The 24421-nt window shown below is 42.2% G+C and overlaps 1 protein-coding gene across 2 annotated transcripts; it reads left to right on the top strand.

Annotated features, from left to right (window-relative positions):
• The first annotated feature begins 754 nt into the window (after window positions 1-754).
• LOC123754103 (uncharacterized) lies at window positions 755-22838 on the top strand. Of its 2 annotated transcripts, none has more exons than XM_069308516.1 (9): window positions 755-1894; window positions 5177-5261; window positions 8332-8496; window positions 9750-9880; window positions 14078-14176; window positions 14372-15235; window positions 16997-17104; window positions 19218-19414; window positions 21298-22838. In XM_069308516.1, the coding sequence occupies exons 2-9, from the start codon at window positions 5177-5179 to the stop codon at window positions 21557-21559; spliced, it is 1911 nt and encodes a 636-aa protein (XP_069164617.1). In that variant the 5' UTR covers window positions 755-1894; the 3' UTR covers window positions 21560-22838. The 2 variants fall into 2 exon arrangements, with proteins under 2 accessions (XP_069164617.1, XP_069164611.1); XM_069308510.1 differs by having other exon boundaries at window positions 756-1937.
• The last annotated feature ends 1583 nt before the right edge of the window (window positions 22839-24421 follow it).

Here is a 24421-nt window from a genome sequence, read left to right on the forward strand (position 1 = left end):
CCTGCTTTAACTGCAGCTCGGGTTTCTTGTCCCTGCTGGTCTACTGATCCATCTGTGAAGTAAGTGAAGCTGTCGGATGCCAAGTTTGCTTCTATATGCATCTGTGCAATGTTACGTAGCAGATGAGGATTAGTCTGGTTCTTTTTTCTTTCAGTAGGTCCCCTTGTTCGTGTATCACCTGTGCTAAACAGTTTATATTTATCTACCCTATCAATTTCTGAGAATTGTGTAGGTAGTGATCATGTCTCCCCTAGCTCTTCTTGTCTTCCAGTATCGTGAGCTTCAGTTCCAGTAATCTTTCCTCATAGCTCATTGCTGAGGTAATTAAGTGTACCTACCTCAGGTGTAGTTAAAGGATGAGAGCTACGCTCGTGGTGTCCCGTCTTCTCAGTACTCTTGTATAACGCTTTGAAACTATTGACGGTCTTGGCCTCCACCATGCACCTTCTCGCCTAACGTGTTCCAACCGTCTATCAGCCAGTTTACAAAAGTTCTCATTTTTATCGGCAGCTTTGTTTAGTTAGCTTACTTGAGAGCCACTAACACTAATGGTCTCTATGAGGACAGGAAGGCGGCGGCTTGTCGCAGGTTCCCCCTCCTCCATTTGTCTTGATCTTTCCCAGTTGGATTTAAAAGTTAACTGTTTCCAGGGACACATTCTAAATATATCAAAAAAAGTTTCAAAAACTATGGGCATTCTTTCTAAGATCAGATATTATGTACCCCGCCCTGCCCTGGTGACTCTATTACTCCCTCATCTATCCATATCTCAACTATGGTATTTGTGCTTGGGGCTCTACTACCCAAAATCATTTACGTCCTCTAATTACTCTATACAAAGCTGCTATTAGGACAATATCCAACTCTGGCCCCAGACATCACTCGGTACCCCTACTCAAATCTCTGAATATGTTAGACCGCACATTCTCTCATGTGTATTATATATGTATAAAACGCTGAAGTGTAATGTCAATCCTGACCTCAAAAGCTTCATTGAAGGTTGTAACAAAAACCCATGAGCACCACATCAGAAACAAATACCTATTTGATATTCCAAGAGTACGACTTAACCAAACTAGAAATGCTCTGCAAATCAAGGGGCCCAGAATGTGGAATGACCTTCCCAACCATGTTAAAGACTGTACCTCTCTCAACCAGTTTATGACGTGAACTAAGTACTACCTAATTAACTCCATGTAACCTTTTCCTGTTCTCAGTCCAACATTGCGGATTGTTGAGCTTGAAACCGTTGCTCCTTGTTTGTGTTACATCCTTAGAAGAAATTGTCCAGAAGATTATTGAAGCTATAGAGATGGTTGGTCAAACATTGACTAATTCGTTTGGTCTGTATGTGTAGAGGGCGAGGGTTGAAGTCAAAGGCTCGCATGACTATTCCCAGGGTTTGGTTACTTTTTTGTCTACTGCATCTCCCACTTGTAATTAATGTTCACAATAACAGCATTAAATATGTACCCGGGAGTTAATTAACTATTGTGGGATGCATCGTAGGAAAGGTCAGTAGCTGGCCTAGGATTGACCTCGATAAGTCATAAAGGTTTCTTGTCCTTGACTATGGGACAGCAAACTGTAGTCCCCTTCTGTTGATATTATAGTCACCCATGATTATTCGTTTTCTATGATAAAATTTAGGTATAATATCTTTTAATATAAATAAAACTCCAGCAAATATAAGTTTCCATATAAGCACCCTCCTATGCCTGGAATAGCAGTTATTTAAATGAATATTATAAATTTAAAATCATCTAAAAGCTTACAGTAGATGAAAATAATATGGAAATCATTATGTATAAAAATGTATAGCCCCATACTTAAACCCGTTGGATTTGTTTACACTTTACAAACAAGAGCGGGCGAGTGAGTGCGTCTGACAGCTGTGAGTCTGAGTGTATGTGGCTGATGACAGCCTGTCTGTCATGGTAAGACAGTCTGGAGACACTGCTTAACTTAGCATAGGAGTTTGGGAGTCCCTGTTGTTGTTTAAGATTCAGCTACTGGGAACTAAACGTTCCAAGTAGCACGGGCTATGGTGAGCCCGTAGTGGACTTACCTGGCACAGGAGCGGTGCAAGTAGCACGGGCTATGGTGAGCCCGTAGTGGACTTACCTGGCACAGGAGCGGGGCAAGTAGCACGGGCTATGGTGAGCCCGTAGTGGACTTACCTGGCACAGGAGCGGGGCAAGTAGCACGGGCTATGGTGAGCCCGTAGTGGACTTACCTGGCACAGGAGCGGGGCAAGTAGCACGGGCTATGGTGAGCCCGTAGTGGACTTACCGGGCACAGGAGCGGGGCAAGTAGCACGGGCTATGGTGAGCCCGTAGTGGACTTACCTGGCACAGGAGCGGTGCAAGTAGCACGGGCTATGGTGAGCCCGTAGTGGACTTACCTGGCACAGGAGCGGGGGGGGGGAAAGCCCCTATGGCGGGCCAGATTATAGGAGTCTACAGGCTGGAGACCATGGCAGGGAGCTCTTTGGCTCTTCAGGGCAAGAGTTTAACTGGTAAAAGAAAACAAGCAGAAATAATATTTACATTTTTTATCGTTATTGCTGGCTCTTCACATTTGGTCTGTTGCACTGGATCAGTGTTTTGGTGGAAATGACTGAGCTACAGCAATCTTGCATATTCGGGCATGCATAGATAAGTTAAAAGTAAAACAGGACTCTTGGTTTAACCTTGGGCCGCTCCAAGCAACAGCCTGTTGGACCAAGTAAATTATTGCCCTAAACGCTATGCGTACTAGAGGTTTTAGGTATGTATGTACTACCTCTATCTTTAAATCTAACAGAATGTTTGTACTGTAACTCTGCAACTATGTATGTACTGTTCCTAAATAAATTATTATTATTATTATAAGTTATCATAAGTTGAGCCTGGCCCCAGGCCGGGCTTGGGGAGTAGAAGAACTCTAGAAACCCTTTCCAGGTATACTCCAGGTAACCTTGACGAATGGACGTTTGGACACCAGCTTTTCCTTGAGGCCGCCATCTGATGGAAAACACCTATTGCCCTTTGGGTCACACTGTGGCTGCCTGGCATTCCTCTCCAGCAGCCCACTGTGATGCCTGGCCCCCTTATCTGGGGTCGCGGCAGTCGATAGATTTTTTTGTTAACATTTTCTGGCTGGTTCTATGGGTGGTGAGTTGGTGTCCGGTGTCGGCTTGGCCGAGAGGTGTTGGGCTCCAGGTGTACCCCACATGGTGTTTACATTATTTAACACAGTGCACAGTTACAAACCTATTAAGATATCAACTTAGCTTCAACAGAGCAGAAGTTGTTAAACACATGGGACAAAATCTTAATGAAGCGACTATACGAGTCATAAATACTCATACTCCGCCCAAGTAAAACAGAAAGAAGCAACACTTAGTGGGCCAGCCAGAGGCTTAGGGCCCGCGCAGGAATGTCCCTGCAAAAAAAAAAAAGTAAAAAAAAAAAAGTACCCACATGGTGTGGTGGTAGGCAGACTACTGCTCTCTTGGGGGTCACTCGAAGATGTCGGTGAATTATGCCCATTTGAGTTTTGAGTAAAGTATTATGGGGGCATTAGTGCTTTAGCTAATTGGCTTCAACTTTATATGAGATCTTGAGATCCTGAGATGATTTCGGGGCTTTAGTGTCCCTGCAGCCCAGTCTTTGACCAGGCTTCCACCCCCAGGAAGCAGCCCGTGACAGCTGACTAACTCCCAGGTACCTATTTACTGGTAGGTAACAGAGGCATTGGGGTGAAAGAAACTCTGCCCATTGTTTCTCGCCGGCGCCCGGGATCGAACCCGGGACCACAGGATCACGCGTCCAGCGTTCTGTCCGCTACCCAGACCACCTGACACATTGTTGGGAGTCACTGGGTGTTGATAGACAGGTTTCCAGTTGGCTGTCTGCGTGAGGTGGGTACTGGCTTTTGCCTTACTGGAGGATGTCTGTGTGTCACCGAGCACCTGAAGTGCATTTCTCCGCCATGAAGCACAGCCGTTTTTACCCACCGACTTGCAACATTTTTATTTGCTCTCATTTCTGGTGGGGTCTCTTGATTGTTTCAGGCACGGGTTGGACATGTATATGAGTAGGATTGGGTGGTTATAAATAGGTGCTGCCTTGTATGGGCCAATAGGCCTTATGCAGTTACCTTTATTCTTATAGTCTTATGTTCTGGGGCTGTTGTTTGTTCGGGCCTGGCATGGCTTGAATTGGGTGAAATGTCAGGTAGCAAGTACAAGAAATGTGAGCCAACAAGTACACCATGGACTTGCCAGGAAGAGGAATTTCATTACATTCAACAGTTTATTTTGTTTAAGCAAATAGTGTATGGTGCATCAAGGCAATGATATTTTCTTGCTTGTACAGTACTTGGAAACACACTTAAATTTCTTTCTTTTTTTAGAAGATGGTGCCAGTAGTGTAATTTTTCCATTAACAGGCAATCCATCGTCTTGGCCTCGTTAATACAGCAACGGCCTTACTTCTTGCTGGGTTGGCAGCTGACCTCAAATAGGCCACGTGGGCAGGCACAATTCCTCCACTCAGTCTTCATAATTCCTTGTCCTCATTTCTCTTCCAAGTGCTATATAATGTAATCATTCTGACAGTGCCCTTCACTTGCAGGCAAGGCAAACTGGGTGTCTTGTCCGAAGGTGGCTAGTATTTCGACCAGACCACACACTCGAAGGTGAAGGGACGACAACGTTTCGGTCCGTCCTGGACCATTCTCAAGTCACAAACGACTTGAGAATGGTCCAGGACGGACCGAAACGTCGTCGTCCCTTCACCTTCTAGTGTGTGGTCTGGTCAACATACTTTAGCCACGTTATTGTGACTCTTCGCCTGCATGTGGCTAGTATTTCATGGGAAATTTATAAGGAAACTTTATTCCTGTTTGAAATAAAAATAGTTGCCAAAATTTTGCGGTTGCATGGTTTTGCATTTTGGGGGTTGAAAGCAGTTTACGATGCCAACACCATTCATGCTTCACCATACAAGGTGGTGGTGTATGTTCCAAATGTATGAACGTATCATACACCATGTTCCCGGTGTATGAACAAACTGTTCATCACAGTTTGTTTACCACAAATATGTTTATTTTCATGTATTATTGTAGGTGTTTGTGCAAACTTGTCCTGCTGACCTTTAAGTTTATATATATATATATTCTTGGATTTCAGATGGATCAACAAATGCAAATGTCGACAAGCAAATCTAAAGATGGCCAACCATTTAAATGTTTTGGCAAGATTATCCCGCCAGAGAGTAAGTTGCCAGTTCTTGTTAGGCGAGTTGTTTACAGATCCCGCCAGAGAGTAAGTTGCCAGTTCTCGTTAGGCGAGTTGTTTACAGATCCCACCAGAGAGTAAGTTGCCAGTTCTCGTTAGGCGAGTTGTTTACAGATCCCACCAGAGAGTAAGTTACCAGTTCTCGTTAGGCGAGTTGTTTACAGATCCCACCAGAGAGTAAGTTACCAGTTCTCGTTAGGCGAGTTGTTTACAGATCCCACCAGAGAGTAAGTTACCAGTTCTTGTTAGGCGAGTTGTTTACAGATCCCACCAGAGAGTAAGTTACCAGTTCTTGTTAGGCGAGTTGTTTACAGATCCCACCAGAGAGTAAGTTACCAGTTCTTGTTAGGCGAGTTGTTTACAGATCCCACCAGAGAGTAAGTTACCAGTTCTCGTTAGGCGAGTTGTTTACAGATCCCACCAGAGAGTAAGTTACCAGTTCTTGTTAGGCGAGTTGTTTACAGATCCCACCAGAGAGTAAGTTACCAGTTCTTGTTAGGCGAGATGTTTACAGATCCCACCAGAGAGTAAGTTACCAGTTCTTGTTAGGCGAGTTGTTTACAGATCCCACCAGAGAGTAAGTTACCAGTTCTCGTTAGGCGAGTTGTTTACAGATCCCACCAGAGAGTAAGTTACCAGTTCTTGTTAGGCGAGTTGTTTACAGATCCCACCAGAGAGTAAGTTACCAGTTCTTGTTAGGCGAGTTGTTTACAGATCCCACCAGAGAGTAAGTTACCAGTTCTCGTTAGGCGAGTTGTTTACAGATCCCACCAGAGAGTAAGTTACCAGTTCTTGTTAGGCGAGTTGTTTACAGATCCCACCAGAGAGTAAGTTACCAGTTCTTGTTAGGCGAGTTGTTTACAGATCCCACCAGAGAGTAAGTTACCAGTTCTCGTTAGGCGAGTTGTTTACAGATCCCACCAGAGAGTAAGTTACCAGTTCTTGTTAGGCGAGATGTTTACAAATACTGTATTTTATGGATAATTAAAACTTGAATTAACCATACTGACTACTGGTAATAATAATAAATATTTGTTAATAATAAATTAACCATTATGTATTATCTTATAAGATGACTGCTAAGGCCAGGCTCGCAATAACTAACTGGGCTTGCTGGGGACAAGCACCATCTTCGTTTGCTCCCTCCTTGTGGCTGAGGAGCTTGTGGCACTCAAAGATCAACTCACTATGGAGATGAACCGCAGAAGGGCAGTTCTGCACCCTCCTATGCCTGCAAGGGTAGGCAGGTCTGCTTGCCCTTGCCTACTGACAGGAGGATAGTGTGTCTGGACCTGTATACCGGGACATCTGGTCTATTATTTTGAGTCTATGCTTTGATCACTCCCTTGTGGAGCTATATCAGCTTATTAAACTACTTTGGTATCTTCCCTGTGTTCAAGCTTTTTCTCCAAAGATCTCTTGAGTGTTTGTGCTGTTGACACTTTATGCTTCATTAACAAGTTGATTTCTTGTCATAACGTTATTGTTTGATATTCTCCATCTTAAACTGGGGGTAGATTGAAGTGTCCAAAAAAGATAATATTTGGCACCAGGTTTTCTAGATTATTGGAACAATTCTCTATTTTGTTTATCTGTTCTGAGACTTCCTCAGCCATTGCATCTGGCAGTTTGTATATTAGAATAATAACAAGGTTTGTTTTCTCCACTTTGATTCAAAATACTCTACCACCTATTTTGTAGAATTTAAGAACTGTGTGTATACCTGGAGCATACCCGAAGAAGGTATCAAGAGTTCTTCTACTCCCCAAACCTAGCCTAAAGCCAGACTCGACTTGTGATAACTTGGTCCAACAGGCTGTTGCTTGGAGCAGCCCGCAGGCCCACATATCCACTATAGGCTCACAATCCTCTTTAATATACATACCTACTCCTTTATTTGACACATTTATTTTACCACAGATTTATAAATTATAATTAGGGATTCCAATTTCACTATCCATGTAATCAGTGTGTTTTTCTGTTGGCTTTGCGAGACACTCGGTTGCATGTAGGTGGACGTCTGTGTCAGTGTGGAACCGGACGCTTTGGGTTTGTGGATCCATTCCCGGATCACAAGTCTTTTGCATGGAATACTTTGTCTCTGGACTGGAGTTCTTTCCAGGCTGCTTCTTGAGGTTATCTTGAGTTGATTTCGGGGCTTTAGTATCCCCGCGGCCCGGTCCTCGACCAGGCCTCCACCCCCAGGAAGCAGCCCGTGACAGCTGACTAACTCCCAGGTACCTATTTACTGCTAGGTAACAGGGGCATAGGGTGAAAGAAACTCTGCCCGGGATCACAGGATCACATGTCCAGCGTGCTGTCCGCTCGGTCGGCCGGCTCCCAACTGGTGACAAATGCTGGCAGGACAATCCATCTGGATCCTTGATGGCTGGCTGAGGCTTGGTTCTGGCCTTTCTGTCTCGGTGTTCAAACCCCTCTATTTTTCATGGCTCTGACTGTGACGGCAAGGAAGCGCGCAGGCTGGGGGCAGACGAGCCTGGTGTGGCACTGGCACAGTTTGCCTCGGGTGAGAGTCTTGGCTGCAAAGGTCGAGAGGAAAATTATCAAGGATTTATATTTTTATGAATTTGATCAAGCAGTTTACAGGTACTGTACTGTACTATCCTTAATGAGAATAATGATTATATTCTGTAATGGAAGTAAAGTATAGTTCTTATATTTACATTATTATTATTATATATAATCATTGGTTAGGTTAATATACAAGTTTTGATGCCTAAATATGCTCAAAGATGTGTTTTGTTATTTGATTTAAGAAAGTCTCAAACATTTTGTGATAAATAGCCCCCCCCCCCCAAAAAAAAAAAAAAATTCTTTTAAATCCAGTAAAAGTTCTACGTGAATTTGTTGTGATTTTCAATGTCACGCTGTTATATATAACAAAATAATCAGTATTTTTCATATTTCTCAAGTCGGGCCTAATTCAACTAGAAAGTGCATACTGTATTTGTTTCATGTCTTTGATCTCTGTTCATTTTAGCTTGCAAATTGTCTTGTTTAATGGTCTTTTATTGTATATTTTACAGAAGTGGAAAGTTTTAAACAAATACGGGAAATTCTTGAACGAGAACGAAGGCAACGACATCTTGCTCTTCAAGAGACTGCCTCCAGTCAAAGTAATGAGTTCAAAATCAATTCTTCTAAGAAGCTCACTCCTTTGGGATTTTCACCGTCATTTTTTATAATGAGAGGTACAGTACAGTGTTCTATAAATATATAATACTTTTTTTAAGTAAAGTGACAAGTGTCTTGTTTACCTACGTGACTGTGTCAGCCTACCTGCCTGCCTGCCTGCCTGCCTGCCTGCCTGCCTGCCTGCCTGCCTGCCTGCCTGTGTCGGCTGGGCTACCTGCCTCTCAGTACTGGCATATCTATATCATACCTCATCATCAGGGCCTCCTGGAAACTATCCTTTAATATAACAATAATACACAGAGAAATCGCATTAATGTGATATATCAATGAACAAATCCACAGGAGCCGTGATGATGGCTCGAACCTACGTGCCGAGTGTCGTGGTACTTTCGACTAGAGCGCGTCTGAGAACCCTCGGCGCATAGGTTCGAAACCCTCATCAAGGCTCCTGTGGATTTGTTTAAGAACAATAATAATGTTTTGGCAGGAACAGGCAGCCTGTATATATCTATTTATATGTGAGGCTTGTTTTTAGCTCCCCCTTCCCCCTCCCCCCCTCCCAAGGTTCAACTAACTGACCTTCCTCAGTATACATCCCCAGAACATTTGCCTAACTCCTGGGTACCTATTTACTGCTGGGTAAACAGAGGCATTAGGTGAAAGGAAACGTGCCTAACCATTACTCCTCCGCCCTGGAATATAACCTGGGGATCTCCGACTGCGAGTTGAGATGAAGCCAACTGGACTACAAGACCTTTTTGATTGAATGACCTTAGCAGATAAATCTGGTTTCCATACATTCCTGACATTACTGGTACAGTACTGTAGATAAACATGTACCACACTTGCCGGTATGGTGCTGTCGAGTATCCCACACTCGGATATAAATGTTTCCCTTCCAACTATTAAGTTTGATAGACTAGTTTTGATCACACTGGCCATATACTTTAGTCTCTGCTGATTTTATCATTATAACTTTACAAATTTGTGATAAATGCTTGCCTTTACGAAACTTAATCTTGCCTCACATTCTTAGGTTTCACTTAAATGCAAGTCATGGCTGCTTAACTAATATATGTACTGTAATTCATCACTTATTTAACACTTAAAGGTGGTTCCAAGTGACTGACAAGTTGCTTGAAGCTAGTTATTTATAGGAGAGAAATTTTAAGGAATGAATCAAATTAATATTGATTGATAGAAATTCTTACAGAAAATGAAACATGTGCCTCATGGAGACAATTTTTGTTTATATACATATATAGTACTTGAGATTAAATTGTGTGGTTTACAAGTTACTCTTTTTCAGATAAACTTAGGTATTCGAAAAGTTCCAATTCTGCCAGTAGACGTTTGGATGCTGCCCACTCAAGAGGTGCTAACAGCTACCACAAAAAGGATACCAAGACTCAGAAAAATGCAATTAAGCTTCCATCACAGGTAATCCTAGATTTCTTCATGCATTTAGGCTTGCAAAATAGTTACTGTACTTACACTTCTGGTGAGATGAAGAGTCTCGGGAAAATATGTGTTATAATCTTCTCTGTTTGATAACTATGCAGTACTGGAAAGGGAGCCGGTGGCTGAGCGGACAGAACACTGGACGTGTGATCCTGTGGTCCCGGGTTCAATCCCGGGTGCTGGCAAGAAACAATGGGCAGAGTTTCTTTCACCCTATGCCCCTGTTACCTAGCAGTAAATAGGTACCTGGGTGTTAGTCAGCTGTCACTGGCTGCTTCCTGGGGGTGGAGGCCTGGTCGAAGACCGGGTCGCGGGGACGCTAAGCCCCGAAATCGTCTTGAGATAACCTCAAGATAACCTGTATAATATCGGAAAGTTAGTTCTAAAATACATTTTTAATTTTGTGAAAATATATATATATATATGGCTGGTGTACAAGTTTCTTCAGGGCAGCTACCCAATATCTTCATAAGTCCTGTGCGCAGTGTGATGTGATCTGAAATAGAGCAGTAACTATTCTGGCAGGTGTTATGTGAAACACATATTAAGAAAATAAAAAAAAGAGAAAATAAATTAAAATAAAACTCTGAGTCCTCTACTATAAGTAAGAATACAAAATGCTATGTGTATCTCCCGTCACCCATAGGTGAGGATACATGCGGAAGCAATCAGCACTAGAAGGGTAATCTGCTGGATTGTGACGCCGACCCGGCTGTTTATACCGGTGGTGACATCACACTGACGCAAATTTGGGTCTAGTTACTAGGCACCGGCAGGGGTAATGGTCATTTGCTGGTGGCGTCTGGTGTCTGGCAAGACTGCAAGTGCATGGCTTTCATGGAAGGTAGGGTAGAGGGGTGGGGGGGTGAAGGTGTGTCTAGACAATATGTTTTGTCATGTATTGTTGGTGTTTCTTGATGTTGAATCTTGATGTTGGAGCATGCTGATTCTGAGGTCGTGAGGAACAGGCAGAATCTACTGCTATGCAGGAGATAACCGTAACAGCAGACATTCACAGGGCTCTGTGGACACGGTAGTTGCTGGGTGCTCACTGGGGACCAACATCTTCATATTTGCGTTGTCCCTTCAAATGGGCAGGAAACTTGTAGAGATGAGAGCTAGTCACATTTGATCACAGCATCCTTGCACCCCTGGTTAATACCCAGTGAACCGCAGGGTTGAGGGAAGGCGGCCACCTGACCTTTAGCTTGTCTGTTGTGGACCCATGATGTTGGTGTCCTAGGTCCCCCAGGGCTGTGGGCCCTGAGATCATGGGGCTGGTGCTCCATTGTGGGCCCATGATATTGGTGTCCTAGGTCCCCCAGGGCTTTGGGCCCCAAAATCAGGGGGGCTGGTGCTCCATTATTTTGGGTGGTGCACTTGAGGTGTCCATACTGTGTCTTACTTAACACTTTCGCGCTCTCCGCAAAGGTCACTCAGCCAACCGAATGTGCGCGCTGCGTTTTTATCGCTTAAGCGTAAAAACAAAAATGTGTATACTCTTTTTACTCTTTTGACCTTAGTTCTCATGCTACGTATTTCATTTTGGTACCAACGTGTTCGCAATAAAATTCTCTAGAAGAACATTAGTAAAATAAGTCACGAAACATATAGGGATACCAGCACCAAATAAATAACTACGTAGATGACTCGCCGTGAGCGCCCATCAGCAACAAAATGTTTTTACTCTTGGGATTGTAATCACCTCCACACTTGTTCTACAGCGTTAATTTTGGTATCAATGGACTCACAATGAAATTCCCAACACGGTGATATGAATATAAGCGTAGAATAATGATGCAGCCCGCCCGCAAGAGTGTGGGAAGTGGTGAAATTGTTACCCGGTATCGGTGACGGGACGACGCACGGCGCTTTGAAAGTTTATACTTATTTCACTCTCATGACATTAATTTTCTATGTACGTCATTCATTTTTATGTCAATGTGTTCGCAATAGAATGTTCTATGTGCCCATAGGTAAAAAATATCAACAAAGCGTAAGTTAGAATAGCGACAAATATAAAACAACGCTGGAACATATCAGTGAGCGTCAAACACACACGAAATATTTTTACTTTTGTTATGTTTGTCAAGATTATACTTGTTGCACACAGTTATTTTTGGTTGTATATTGATCGGAATAAAATTCCCTAAACAGACATATGCATCTAATACATGATATGGGGGAAGAATTACCAGTATAAACGGCTAAAGTCACCCACCTGCAACCCGTTTGGGACAAAATACCATTTGATCGAAGTTATCCACACCTTTCATGAACTTATTGTACCATGCAGCCTAGTGGTGAGAAAGAGAGCCTCATAGCGCGCAGTTTGAAACAAACCCAAAGTAAATCGGATAAAAATTGAATTTTATACAAATATTTTAAAAGTAGACATAACTTTATGTCCACTATGCGTTTACGTTAGACGAAACCGAACGCGCCGGCGCGTCCAGATAGCGCGAAAGTGTTAATGTGATTTGGCTGCCCCTGTTGGCCTTTTTTGTGCCTCTGCTGTCTAGGTTGGCTGCTGCATTCCATGGGAGTTGATGTGCCTTTTCATTCAAGCATTTTTCACAAGCCCCGTGTAAAGCCTCCCGTCCTTCGCTACTTATGGATCGTCTAGAAAATGTTTCCAGATTCTTGACTGTCCACTGGATCAGTTTAGCACTTAAACAGGATGACCTTAAGTTATACTCCTTGAAAATGAGACAATACCTTGCGATGATTTCGGTGCTCAATGTCCCTGCGACCCGGTCCTCGACCAGACCTCCATGTACTGTATATACCTGCAATAGATATAATACACATGAAAAATACTGCATGGTCAGGTTACAACTCGAAAATTGAAATATACAACATATTGGAGCGAGATATTTGATATGGTGGGAAGTGTAAAATAAATGCAATAAAAAGTAGGGTACCATTATCACTATTAAAAAACAATAGTTTGAACATTAATGTCTGTGGCTCTTTTAAACTCCTGCTAGAAAATATAAGAAATATTGGTGAAACAAAGATGGAAGCTTTCAAGAGAAAAATGGACTAGTTTTTGCCTGTTACCAAGTCATCTTGGCTATAATGAATATCAGAGCCTACTGTCGATGACGACAAATTCATCAGGGGCCAAGCTGGGCTGTGGGAGTTGAAAAGCTATCAAAATCACACAAGGGTATTCTTAAATTTCTGGAACTTATGGTCAATATGGAAATCTCATCTTGGTGAAGGGTGAACTAATCAATCATAACTGGAGCGGATACAGTACCATGTTTACTGTTATTAGAGGTGAGGGGAGTGGCAGAAGCCCTGGCCTCTGCCCCTGCGTGCTGCTGCCACTGCTGACCACGGTGGCAGGCTGTTTGGCATCTCCACAGTGCAGACAATGAGTCACAATTGAAAAATGGGATGCTGAGCGGACAGCACGCTGGACTTGTGATCCTGTGGTCCCGGGTTCGATCCCGGGCGCCGGCGAGGAACAATGGGCAGAGTTTCTTTTACCCTATGCCCCTGTTACCTAGCAGTAAAATAGGTACCTGAGTATTAGTCAGCTGTCACAGGCTGCTTCCTGGGGGTGGAGGCCTGGTCGAGGACCGGGCCGCGGGGACGCTAAAAGCCCCAAAATCATCTCAAGATAACCTCAAGATAACAATAATGTGGCTGAAGACATGATGACCAAACCACACGCCAGAAGATGGAAACAAGGACTATTACTATGTCCTGGACTGTTATCAATTCACAATCGATTTGATAATGGTCGAGGACGGACCGAAATGTCGTCGTCTCTTCATCTTCTCGAGATAGTTTAGTCATCATATCTGTCCACTCAATGTTTTTACTGCTTTGATTACTTCTGTTGTGTTCCCTAGCTATTTGTTGAGCTGGTCAGTGACAGAGTTGATTCTTGCAGGGGTGTCATTTGGTTCCCGGTGGTTCAAGTGGTTGGGCACCATTCATTTCTTCCATCCACATACTCCTACCAAGAGCTATAGTCATGCTGGCTTAGCACTTCCTCATAATTACCTTGCCGTAATGAGATATTCGTTTGGTCTCCCTGTTCTTGTTCAGTAATAGTGTCCAGCACTTCAGATTAGATTGGTCTGAGTTTACTAAATTCGGTGTATTTGGGTTACCACTATCTGGCAGCGTGTATGAGTAATTCTTTCTTAATTTATCCAGGAATGTCGTCGTGCACTCCAGTTTGAAAGTGGAGATGAAGGTGACGGTTCCGACGATCACACAGCACCATTGGCCATGATGGACATAACTAATATGGTTGTGAGTAATATTCACGTTTTTGCCGAGGTGGTGTGTAATGTTTCTGTATTAACATATGAGTGTTAGCTATATATTTATTAATATTAAATCTAAGTTTTAGCTTGCCTCATCATCCCTCACCTTTGCGTACTGTTTTGTAATCTTGCACCTCAGGTTCTCACTGTAATCTAACAACTAGGTTATTTTTCTTTCCAGTCCGGTTCATCACTTCTACCTCCATGTCAGCCCCATCACCAGTTAAAGGAAAACCAGCTGCCAGTTATCAAGAAAAGCATTGTGTGCTTACCTAACACAAGTTCAGGCTTGAAAAGTGCGGCTCACAGGAAACGCTTGATTAAAATTGGCGAGGAAGATGATCGCCCTGAGAGTTCTAGGGTAAAAACACGACTGCTAAGACCTACCATTGCTCCTCTGAATCGCAGCACTTCTCGGCAAGTGTTAAATGCAAACGTTAATACACAGAGTGAATTAGAGGAACAAAAATTGCAAAGTCATGGAAAAAACTCCGCCAAGAAGGTGACATTTGCTAAAGAACTTAAACCCGCAAGAAGAAGCCTGACGAGAAGAAGTGTCGGTACATTGTGTGTACGAACACCCACGCGCAAAAGTGCTAACAGAATCTCAAGGGCTCAAAGCATGTCTAAAATACCAAGGCACAGTGCAACTCAGCAAGTCATTGGTAAATCAGCGCTAAAAAGATGCCAGAAGCCTGCCATAAGTAGCACAGCTCGGACTGTAAACACATCCATAATTATAGGAACACCTGAGCATCATTTTGAAGTTGAATGTGATTTAAAAATACCCCAAATTCTAATAACTCCTCCAGGCAATACTGACAATCAACACCAAGGTGCTGAAAAGGGCTTCGTCAATAAAGTTGACACACGCGATGCTGAAGTCAATACCACCGTAAGTTTTGTGCGTGGCTCGTGTCTTGACGAACAGCTTTCGACTGAACTAGAAAATCTATCCAGGGAACAAGATGAAATCAGTTTAAAGGCCAAGGCATTATGGGAGCAAACTCATGCAAGACGCCAAAAAATGAAGGACTCTGGGATTGTAAGTATAGGCATGTTGCTTTTGTTGCTCTTTCTTACCAAATAATAAAGAGACATCAGGCACTCGTCTGTAAATATTTTTAATTTTTTATCTTGCTATTGTATGGTATGTTGAGATAATCAACATGTTACAAACTATGTTGTTATTTAGGTCCAGTCTTTCATTATGCATTATTCTGTAAACTTGAGAAAGTAGTTTTTTAAATAAACAAATCCACAAGGGCCGTGACGAGGATTCGAACCTGCGTCCGGGAGCATCCCAGACACTGCTTTAATCGACTGAACTACGACAGGGTTAAAAAGAGTTGAAACTGAAGTTCTACTGAACTTACTGGATCCCATAGCCTCTCCGAGGCACAAACCAGGATTTCATTTGATGCATCACGTTAGTATGATCTCTGTGTGTAAAGTAGTTCTTTATTTTATTATTATTTTCTACAACAGACGTGGCCACACATTTTCAACGGTAACCGGAATATATTTATCTTCTGTCTTCCATGGACAGGGTTAGTAGTAGGCATCCATCACAGGAGACTCGAGTTGCGCTCTGTTTGTCGGTCTGGAGTGGCCTCTCCAGGGCACAAATCTCTAACTCTTTCCAGGGTTAGAGATCTGTTAAGCATATAGTTCAGTGATTTCTTGAACAGTCAACCACAGAAGGTGGCTGTAGTGCTTATAAAATGCTAACCTACATATATTTGTGTGTGTTTTACATAAGCAGTGTGTGTGTGCAGATAAGGTCTTGCACTGCAGCAAGTGTCTCTTCGCCCTCAACTGGGACGACAGGGGCATGAATACCCTGGAGCTGGAATAAGCCATGGCACTCTCCCTCCTCTCTGAAACTTGCTCGTCTTCTGTATCTACCACACTGTGTGTGTTTGTGAACGTTTGTTGTGAGACCTCTTTAAAGTGCAGCTGATTTCTTTAAGGGGTTTAGAGTCACCAAGGTCGAATCTTGGTCTCACAAGTCAAGCCTGGCCTCGGTCCGGGCTTAGAAAGTAGAATAACTCCCAGAACCCCATCAAGCAGGTCAATTGATATATTATTATTCCCGTGTTTTGGAAGAGCCTTCCACCGCAATAATGTAGAATGAAATCACAATAATGTTAATGTGACTTAACACTTTTGCTCGCACATATTTGTGCTTCTGCACATATTTACGCAGTATGGCGTCAAAAATTTAGTCGACGAATGTGCGGTAACGATGCAGTATGGCGTCAAAAATTTAGCAGACAAATGTGTGGTAACAATGCAGTATGGCATCAAGAATTATAAAAGTTGGCCTGCTTTCGACTTGGCTGTGGGAGGGGCGCACTGCAGTTTTGGACATTATATGCATATACTCTTGTAGGGGATTGAACCCAAACTCTAGGATTATGAGTCCAGAGCACTGTCCACTTAGCCACAGGCCCCTGTGGCTGGGTACTTGTGTACCCAGTCTAGTGCCTTTCCTCTTATTCCTACTTGTCTCTCCATCTTTTGTGCAGTATTAGTCTTTAGTGAGGAGGTGCTGTTGGAAGGCAGAGAGCGCCACGGACTCTTAGTGTGTCAGTTCCATAAGTGTGAAAAGCTATTAAGCATTCCCCAGAAAGAGGCACACACACACGCACACACACACACACACAACCCTTTATTTTGACCAATATTTATCCGTCCTTTAGTATAAAGTATTAATCCGTCCTTTAGTAGAAAGTTGGGTCTCGTGTTGAGGCTGTGACAGCAGTGATACTCTTGCAATTTTTTTTTTTTTTTTTTTTAACAGATGAAAAGTGTTTTTATTTCGGTATCTCCGCTGGGAAGACTACAGCGTTTGCTACAAAACCGGAATCGTTGCACAGAAGACGAGAATTCATCCACATCGAGGTTCTTGGTGTGTATTGTTATATATTTTTGTGTTATTTTGATTTTGTGACATACATTAATGCATTTATGTAGAGTACTGTATTATTGTATTAAGGAATAATGAGCAATTATAGCATTTTAAATGATTTTGGTACATATTGACAGTGCAATTGACGATCACTAAACACTGGTGTTTACAAAGTTGGTGTTGACAAAGGCCCAGATCGGCCGAAACGTTCATCTCTCTTTCCCATTTCTCTGTGGATTTTGGTACATATTGACAGTATTTGTTCAGCTTTATTGTTTTACAATGATTCCTGTTTGTCTGTGTACGATGGTAACAAATGTTTTTGTTTACGTGTGTAAAAACATTTAAAATAAACATGTAAGTTTTCAGGCTAAATTCTTTGTTACGTTGTTCTCATGAATATGGATCAAGCTTTTGGTACAATTACAGTTTTTTGGTGTTATGGATTATATCCATGGAACAAGATGAACAAGATTATATCTATCAGTCTCCGTGGTGTAGTGGTAAGACACTTGCCTGGCGTTCCACGAGCGCTTTGTCATGGGTTCGTATCCTGGCCGGGGAGGATTTACTGGGCGCAAATCCTTAACTGTAGCCTCTGTTTAACTCAACGGTAAAATGGGTACTTGGTTGTAACGACGATTCTTCGCGGTGGGGATCGCTACAACCTGCCCGAAACTCTACGCGTACTAGTGGCTGTACAAGAATGTAACAACTCTTGTATACATCTCAAAAAAAAAAAAAATGCCAGGCAAATTGAGTTGTGGTTAATGATTGATTGATAAAGATTAAGGCACCCTAAACGTGGCACGGGCATGAATAGCCCGTAAGGTTGTGGTTGTTTATACCATTTGGTCTTGATCACTTATGAAACCAATACCCTTGTAGAGCAGCTCCAGTTGGTGGTTTGCCAGCATGCCCTCAAGCCCGGAGGTGTGGCACCGTACCCCTCAAACCTGGCAGTGTGGTAGCGTGCCCCACGAGCTGGAGGGTGTGGCAGCATGTCCTCAAGCCCGGAGGTGTGGCACCGTACCCCCTCAAACCTGGCAGTGTGGTAGCGTGCCCCACGAGCTGGAGGGTGTGGCAGCATGCCCTCAAGCCCGGAGGTGTGGCACCGTACCCCCTCAAACCTGGCAGTGTGGCAGCGTGCCAAACTTATAGATTTTTACTCTAAACTTTACTACAGTATAAGTAAAAAATGATGACCTTAGAGCGTACGGAGGATTAACTGCTTTACCTACACCGGAGTGCTTGGGGGTTATATGTAAAACTTGGACTGGCTTCAGTAGAAGCTTCCACACTTGCTGTGGCTTCTGCGGAATCCCAGGTTATATAACATACTAGAAGTTGTGGGGGTACAGTGGTAAGCTGAGTGGCAGGGAATTTCTTGATCGCTGGTCCGAGTCACCTTGGAGCTCCGGCTGATTTTCTCATTGATGTATGTATCACGTTAATGGGATTTCTTTGTGTATATGAATAATAATAATAATGAGAAATCTGTAGGAGCCGTGATGCGGATTCGAACCTATGCGGTGGGTAGTGCCACGCGCACACCACAGGCAATTGGGTCACAACATGGTCAAAGGGACATGGTTCTTTTGACCATGTTGTGGCCTGGTTGTCTTGGGCGTGTGTGTGGCACTACCCACTGCATAGGTTCGAATCCTCATCACGGCTCCTATGGATTTTCTCATTCATACATCATGTTACTGTGATTATTCTCAATGAATAATAATAATAATAATAATAATGATCAGTTCCAAGGTGATCATTATACATTATTATTATTTTATCATTATACATAAGCAAATCCAGACAATTTAAACAAAATGTTATTGATCAACACAAGACAGAACACCAAACAATGGGTATAAATTGGATAAATTTAGATTTAGGAAAGACTTGGGTAAATACCGGTTCGGTAACAGGGTTGTTTATTTGTGGAACCAATTACCGCGTAACGTGGTGAATGTGGGGTCCCTCGATTATTTCAAGTGTGGGTTGGACATGTATATGAGTGGGATTGGATGGTTATAGATAGGAGCTGCCTCGTATGGGCCAATAGCCCTTCTGCAGTTGCCTTTGTTCTTATGTTCTTATATTTTGTATACAGAATAATTCTGGTGTGAACGAGAATGTACTTGGTACCGAGGCCTCGGTGCAGAGTGAAGGGACACACATTGATGACAGCAGCGACGTCGCTGCTGTCTTGGACCCACATTGTGTCACTGAAGAGTGTAGCAGCTTGAACACAACATCCAACTTGAACAACAGTAATTCTTATTGGAACCACGTGAAGCATGACAACAGGTTTGTAAAGCATTTTATATTGTTGTATTTCAAGGAGAAGATTTTGTTAGTACAGTATATTAAACTCCCTAAAGATTTCCGTATTTATGTATCTATGTATTTAGATTTATATCTCTTGGATTCATTCACTTCAGTTATTTGTGCTCAAATTGAATTTTAAAATGCAAATGGTTCCTTTACCAAAAAATCTATTGTATGTACAGGTATTGCAAGAAGACATTTATAAGACATTTATATATCAAATGATTCCACAGTGAAGTCATATTAAAATATGTAATAAATACGTTGATAACCAGATTTATGGCCATGCATCACGCAACCCGTCCTCAGGCTGTGTTCATTCCATCCAGCGGCCGACCCCATAAACGCATTCATCAATTTTAACATGCTGTTCATTCAAGATTAAAATTTTCTCAAACTTTAATTATTATTAATACTATATATTGGCATAGGCATAGGTTAGGAGTATAGGTTCTATTGGCAATTATTTGTAGTTGTAATATGTGGGTGAAGCATTTACAGAGTTGCTATTTTAAGGTTCATCGGTGGAGTACTGCTCGAGAAGTGTTTGAACGTCATCAGTTGTGAGTCGTGTGTAAAGTATTTTTCATTCATAAATGGGGAAGGGAGTTTGGTAGCTGCATAGCATGAATATTTGGCATTTGTTGATGGTGACAGGCTGCACCAGGGACCAGATTCAAGAAGCAGTTACACAAGGACTTACAAACCTGTACATCTTTTCTCAATGTTTGGCGGCTTTGTTAACAATTATTAAACAGTTAATGAGCTCCGAAGCACCAGAAGGCTGTTTATATCAATAATAACAGTTGATTGGCAAGTTTTCATGCTAATAAACTGTTTAATAAATGTAACCAAAGCCATCAAAGATTGAGGAAAGATGTATACGCTCGTAAGTACTCGCATAGCTGCTTCGTGAATCTGGCCCCAGGTGTCCGAACACCTGGGCACTCGTGTCTGGCCAGCATGTCATTACACTCATTTGTAAAGGCATGTCACTTATCAAAATATAGTTTTGTTTATTTACAGTATATAGTTTTGTTTATAGTGTAATACCAGCCATCCTTTCAACACTACAGTGTAGCGTTGTTGTAATAACATATAGGTTCAGTTTTCATGTGGGCGATTGTGAGCATGGCATACTGGTTGGTCACCAGCAACAGCCAACGCTACGTTCACTGTCTCCTTCCTTGAGAACCACTCGGTGTTAAGTCTTATATTACTGAACACGGTAGCATCACGTATCGGCAGTCTTTGGCGAACTTGTCACTTTGGTAACACATTTCTTGTACAGTATCCTTATTGTGTTTACCACCCTTGCGTTTGGTGGCTTGTTTTGTGGAAACCACAGAGCATTAATATCTGATATTAATGTGCTACGTACCATGGTTTGTTGGCATGTGCTGGTGGCATTTTCAATGGATTTGAGATATTGGTTTTGGTGGCTGGATAACAGAAGTTTGGTCCTTGGGGTGTTGATATCTGGCTATATTATTTCTCAACCTGCACCTTGCTCCATCACCATCTCTTTGTTGCTATATGTACAGTTTAAGAATCATACATCATCCTGAAAATAGGTGCATATGACCAAAAACAAATAGTTAATGTAATCAAAACAAAATTTTTGTGATTGGAACAGATTGTAATTGCATGTAGTGTTTGGAGCCTTTTAAAGGTTAAAGCTCAAGGAGCCATAAAGGTACCACACAAAGTGATATTTTATTATTCTCGACACTATTTTCATGTACTGTATTGCTCTTTTAATTTTGCTTCATTTACAGACTCAAATATAGTGGCACAAAGTCTGTTCCAATAATTTTGCTGATTGTCTAATTTCATAATTGCTTAACAAAAATTTCTCCTAGGTTCCTACGAACTCCTGCCAGTATGCCTGCTCAGCGCTTGTTCCAACACATGCCGGTGCAACCTGAGGCTGAAGAATCATTTACTGTATCAAAGGTGGAACTATTTAGAGATGTAAATGAAGAAAATGGAGAATCCCCATTTGCACAGTTAGTCGGTGACTGTGAGCGGCCTTCGTTGGCACCCATGACGCCTCACTCTCGCCAACAGGTCTCGCAGCTCAAGTCAAGTTTAAAAAAACAGCTGGAACTATTATATGATTAAATTATACTGTATCTTACCTTGAGGTGATTTCGGGGCTTAGCGACCCCGCGGCATGGTCGTCGACCAGGCCTCCTGGTCGACGTATAGGATAGCTCAGATACAGAAGGGTCCCGGTAGTATAGTCGGGTTCGTTCTCGAGACATAATCAAGAATTCCGGGTTAGAATCCCGGGCGGGACACAGATAGTTGGGCACACTTCGCTTCACCTAATGCCTCTGTTCACCTAGCAGCAAGTAGGTACTCAGGAGGTAGTCAGCTTGTTGTGGGGTTGCATCCTGGGCAGGGTCTGTAATTCGACCCTGGGGGATGGGGGGGGGGGGCCGGATAAAAGCCTAACGTGTATAAATACACTCTGGCTTCCTGTCCCCCAACATATGTGACCTTCAATTCATTATTTTTTTTCACAAATTTAACTGGGCACATTTTGAAAACAAGTTTTGACTATTCTTTAAACCATTCCGTTGATAAACACTTGAGAAAGATACGGAATAAAACGTCAGGGATTATTGGTCCAGGAAATTTCCTAAGTTCTAAAAGATATACAGTATGTAGATCCAAATGGAGTTTTTGTATGTATGTATGTATGATAATATACCAGTGTATGTATACTGAACTCAAGTTGCTGAAATAAACACCATCACCTTGGAAGATAATAGCAACTTGAGTTGGAAGATATTAAAGATCTTCTTGAAAGTTAAGATTTATGGAAAATGTTTTTGAAACAGGTTGGTGATATTTAGCGCCCTCTGATTATTTCACACTTTGATGGTGCTACATAGCCTTCCCGGTTTGGTGCCTTCTTTTGATAATTACCTTACCTTTTTGAAATAGGTTTATAATATATTTGTTAATTTATAAATATTATTTGGTTTAGAATGTGTTACTTTAGGAATTTAGCTTTAAGGTACTTTGCAAATAAAGTTGACATGGTATTTTATCGGTAAAGATCATCCATTTTCTGTTATGTATAAGCTTTTACCTCAGTTGATTTTTGAGACACTGTAATAAATGATATGAAAGTACCTTAAGGATTTAGTATATTAGTGTGTTGATACATGTACATGGAAAATCAAATTAAATTTCAAAACACAATAATGTGTGTGTATATATAAGATGTTCGGGAAGCTTTCAGTAAAAGATGTTTTATATTTTCTTAATATAGCCTTCCCAGTTTGGTGCATTCTTTTGATAATTACTTATATTTTCTTGCATTTAAAAATCAGCTGTACATATCATATTTAATGATGCATCACAAATATAAGAAGCCATTAAAGATAAATCTGTTTTTTTTTTATTTTAGAACATTCATCAAGACCTATGATGAACTAGAGGTTCATAGCTTTGCCTAGGGTGGAGACATGGGCAGACACAATTGGGTGCTGAATCTTAGTTTTCGAAACACAGAAATCACAATAGCGTGATGCATCAAATGAACAAATAACCAGGCGATGAGTCACAATAACGTGGCTGAAGAATGTTGACCAGACCACACACTAGAAGGTGAAGGGACGACGACGTTTCGGTCCGTCCTGGAATCGACTTGAGAATGGTCCAGGACAGACCAAAACGTCGTCGTCCCTTCACCTTCTAGTGTGTGGTCTGGTCAACAAATAACCATGTTCGTTTAATCATGTCGTAGCTCAGTCGATTAAGGCAGCGTCTGGGATCCTCTCGGACGTAGGTTCGAACCCTCGTCACGGCCCTTGTGGATTTGTTCATTAGTTTTTGACCCCTGTTAACCCAGTAATAGAGACCTGGTTGTAAACCAATTGACAGATTATATTCCAGATTATCTTGAAATGATTTCGGGGCTTAGCATCCCCACGGCCCGGTCCTTGACCAGGCCTCCTTTTTGTTACAGACTCCCAGGAAGCAACCCGTAGCAGCTGTCTAACTCCCAGGTACCTATTTACTGCTAGGTATCAGGGGTGAAAGAAACATTTTGCCCATTTGTCTCCGCCTCCACCGGGGATTGTACCCGGAACCTCGGGACTATGAATCTGAAGCGCTGTCCTCCCAGCTGTCAGACGAGTAGGATGAGAATAAAGATGGGCTGTGAGAAGGGGAAAGCTCTGAGCCAGCTAACAAGAGCTAGAAGTCATCTTCTTTGGTACCATCCTCCTCCTCTGTGTAAACATGTTGATACTGGAGTATTCGGGAAGGGGCAGTTGATTGAGCTAGTCCACTCACAAGGGGGCCTGACGACTGAGTGGACAGCGCTTAGTGTTCGTAGTCCTAAGGGTCCGGGTTCGATCCCCGGCGGAGGCGGAAACAAATGGGCAGAGTTTCTTTCACCCTCATGCTCCTGTTACCTAGCAGTAAATAGGTACCCGGGAGTTAGACAGCTGTTATGGGCTGCTTCCTGGGTGTGTGTGTGAAAAAACGGTTAATTAACAGTTGAGAGGCGGGCCAAAAAAGCAGAGCTCAACCCCCTGCAAGCACAACTAGGTGAATACACACAAGTTGCATACTTAAAACAATTTTCAAGAAACTCTAATATGAAAAAATATAAGATTGGCCTAGTTACAAAAGAAGTTGTTAAAAAGATACTCATCAATGCTCACCAGCATAAGAGTTAAATATTCCGTTAATGAAAGTAGATTCAAAGAAGCAAAAAATAATATGAAAAGTCATCTCTAACAACCTATAATCTAAACAAGCAGATATAAACTATCTAAAAATGGTTACACACCCGCAACAGACTTGGAAATAGCAACTGAATTGAATAGCTTCTTTTCATTAATTGGTGCTAACCTTGTCGGAACAATTCCAGACCAAGCGATTAACGAATTAAGGGATATTATATACATAAAATGAATTAAGGGATTTTATATACATAGAACAAATCGGGATATACCGTAA

The sequence above is a fragment of the Procambarus clarkii genome, chromosome 6 (assembly GCF_040958095.1).
Source record: "Procambarus clarkii isolate CNS0578487 chromosome 6, FALCON_Pclarkii_2.0, whole genome shotgun sequence".
In the NCBI taxonomy this organism is placed as follows: domain Eukaryota; kingdom Metazoa; phylum Arthropoda; class Malacostraca; order Decapoda; family Cambaridae; genus Procambarus; species Procambarus clarkii.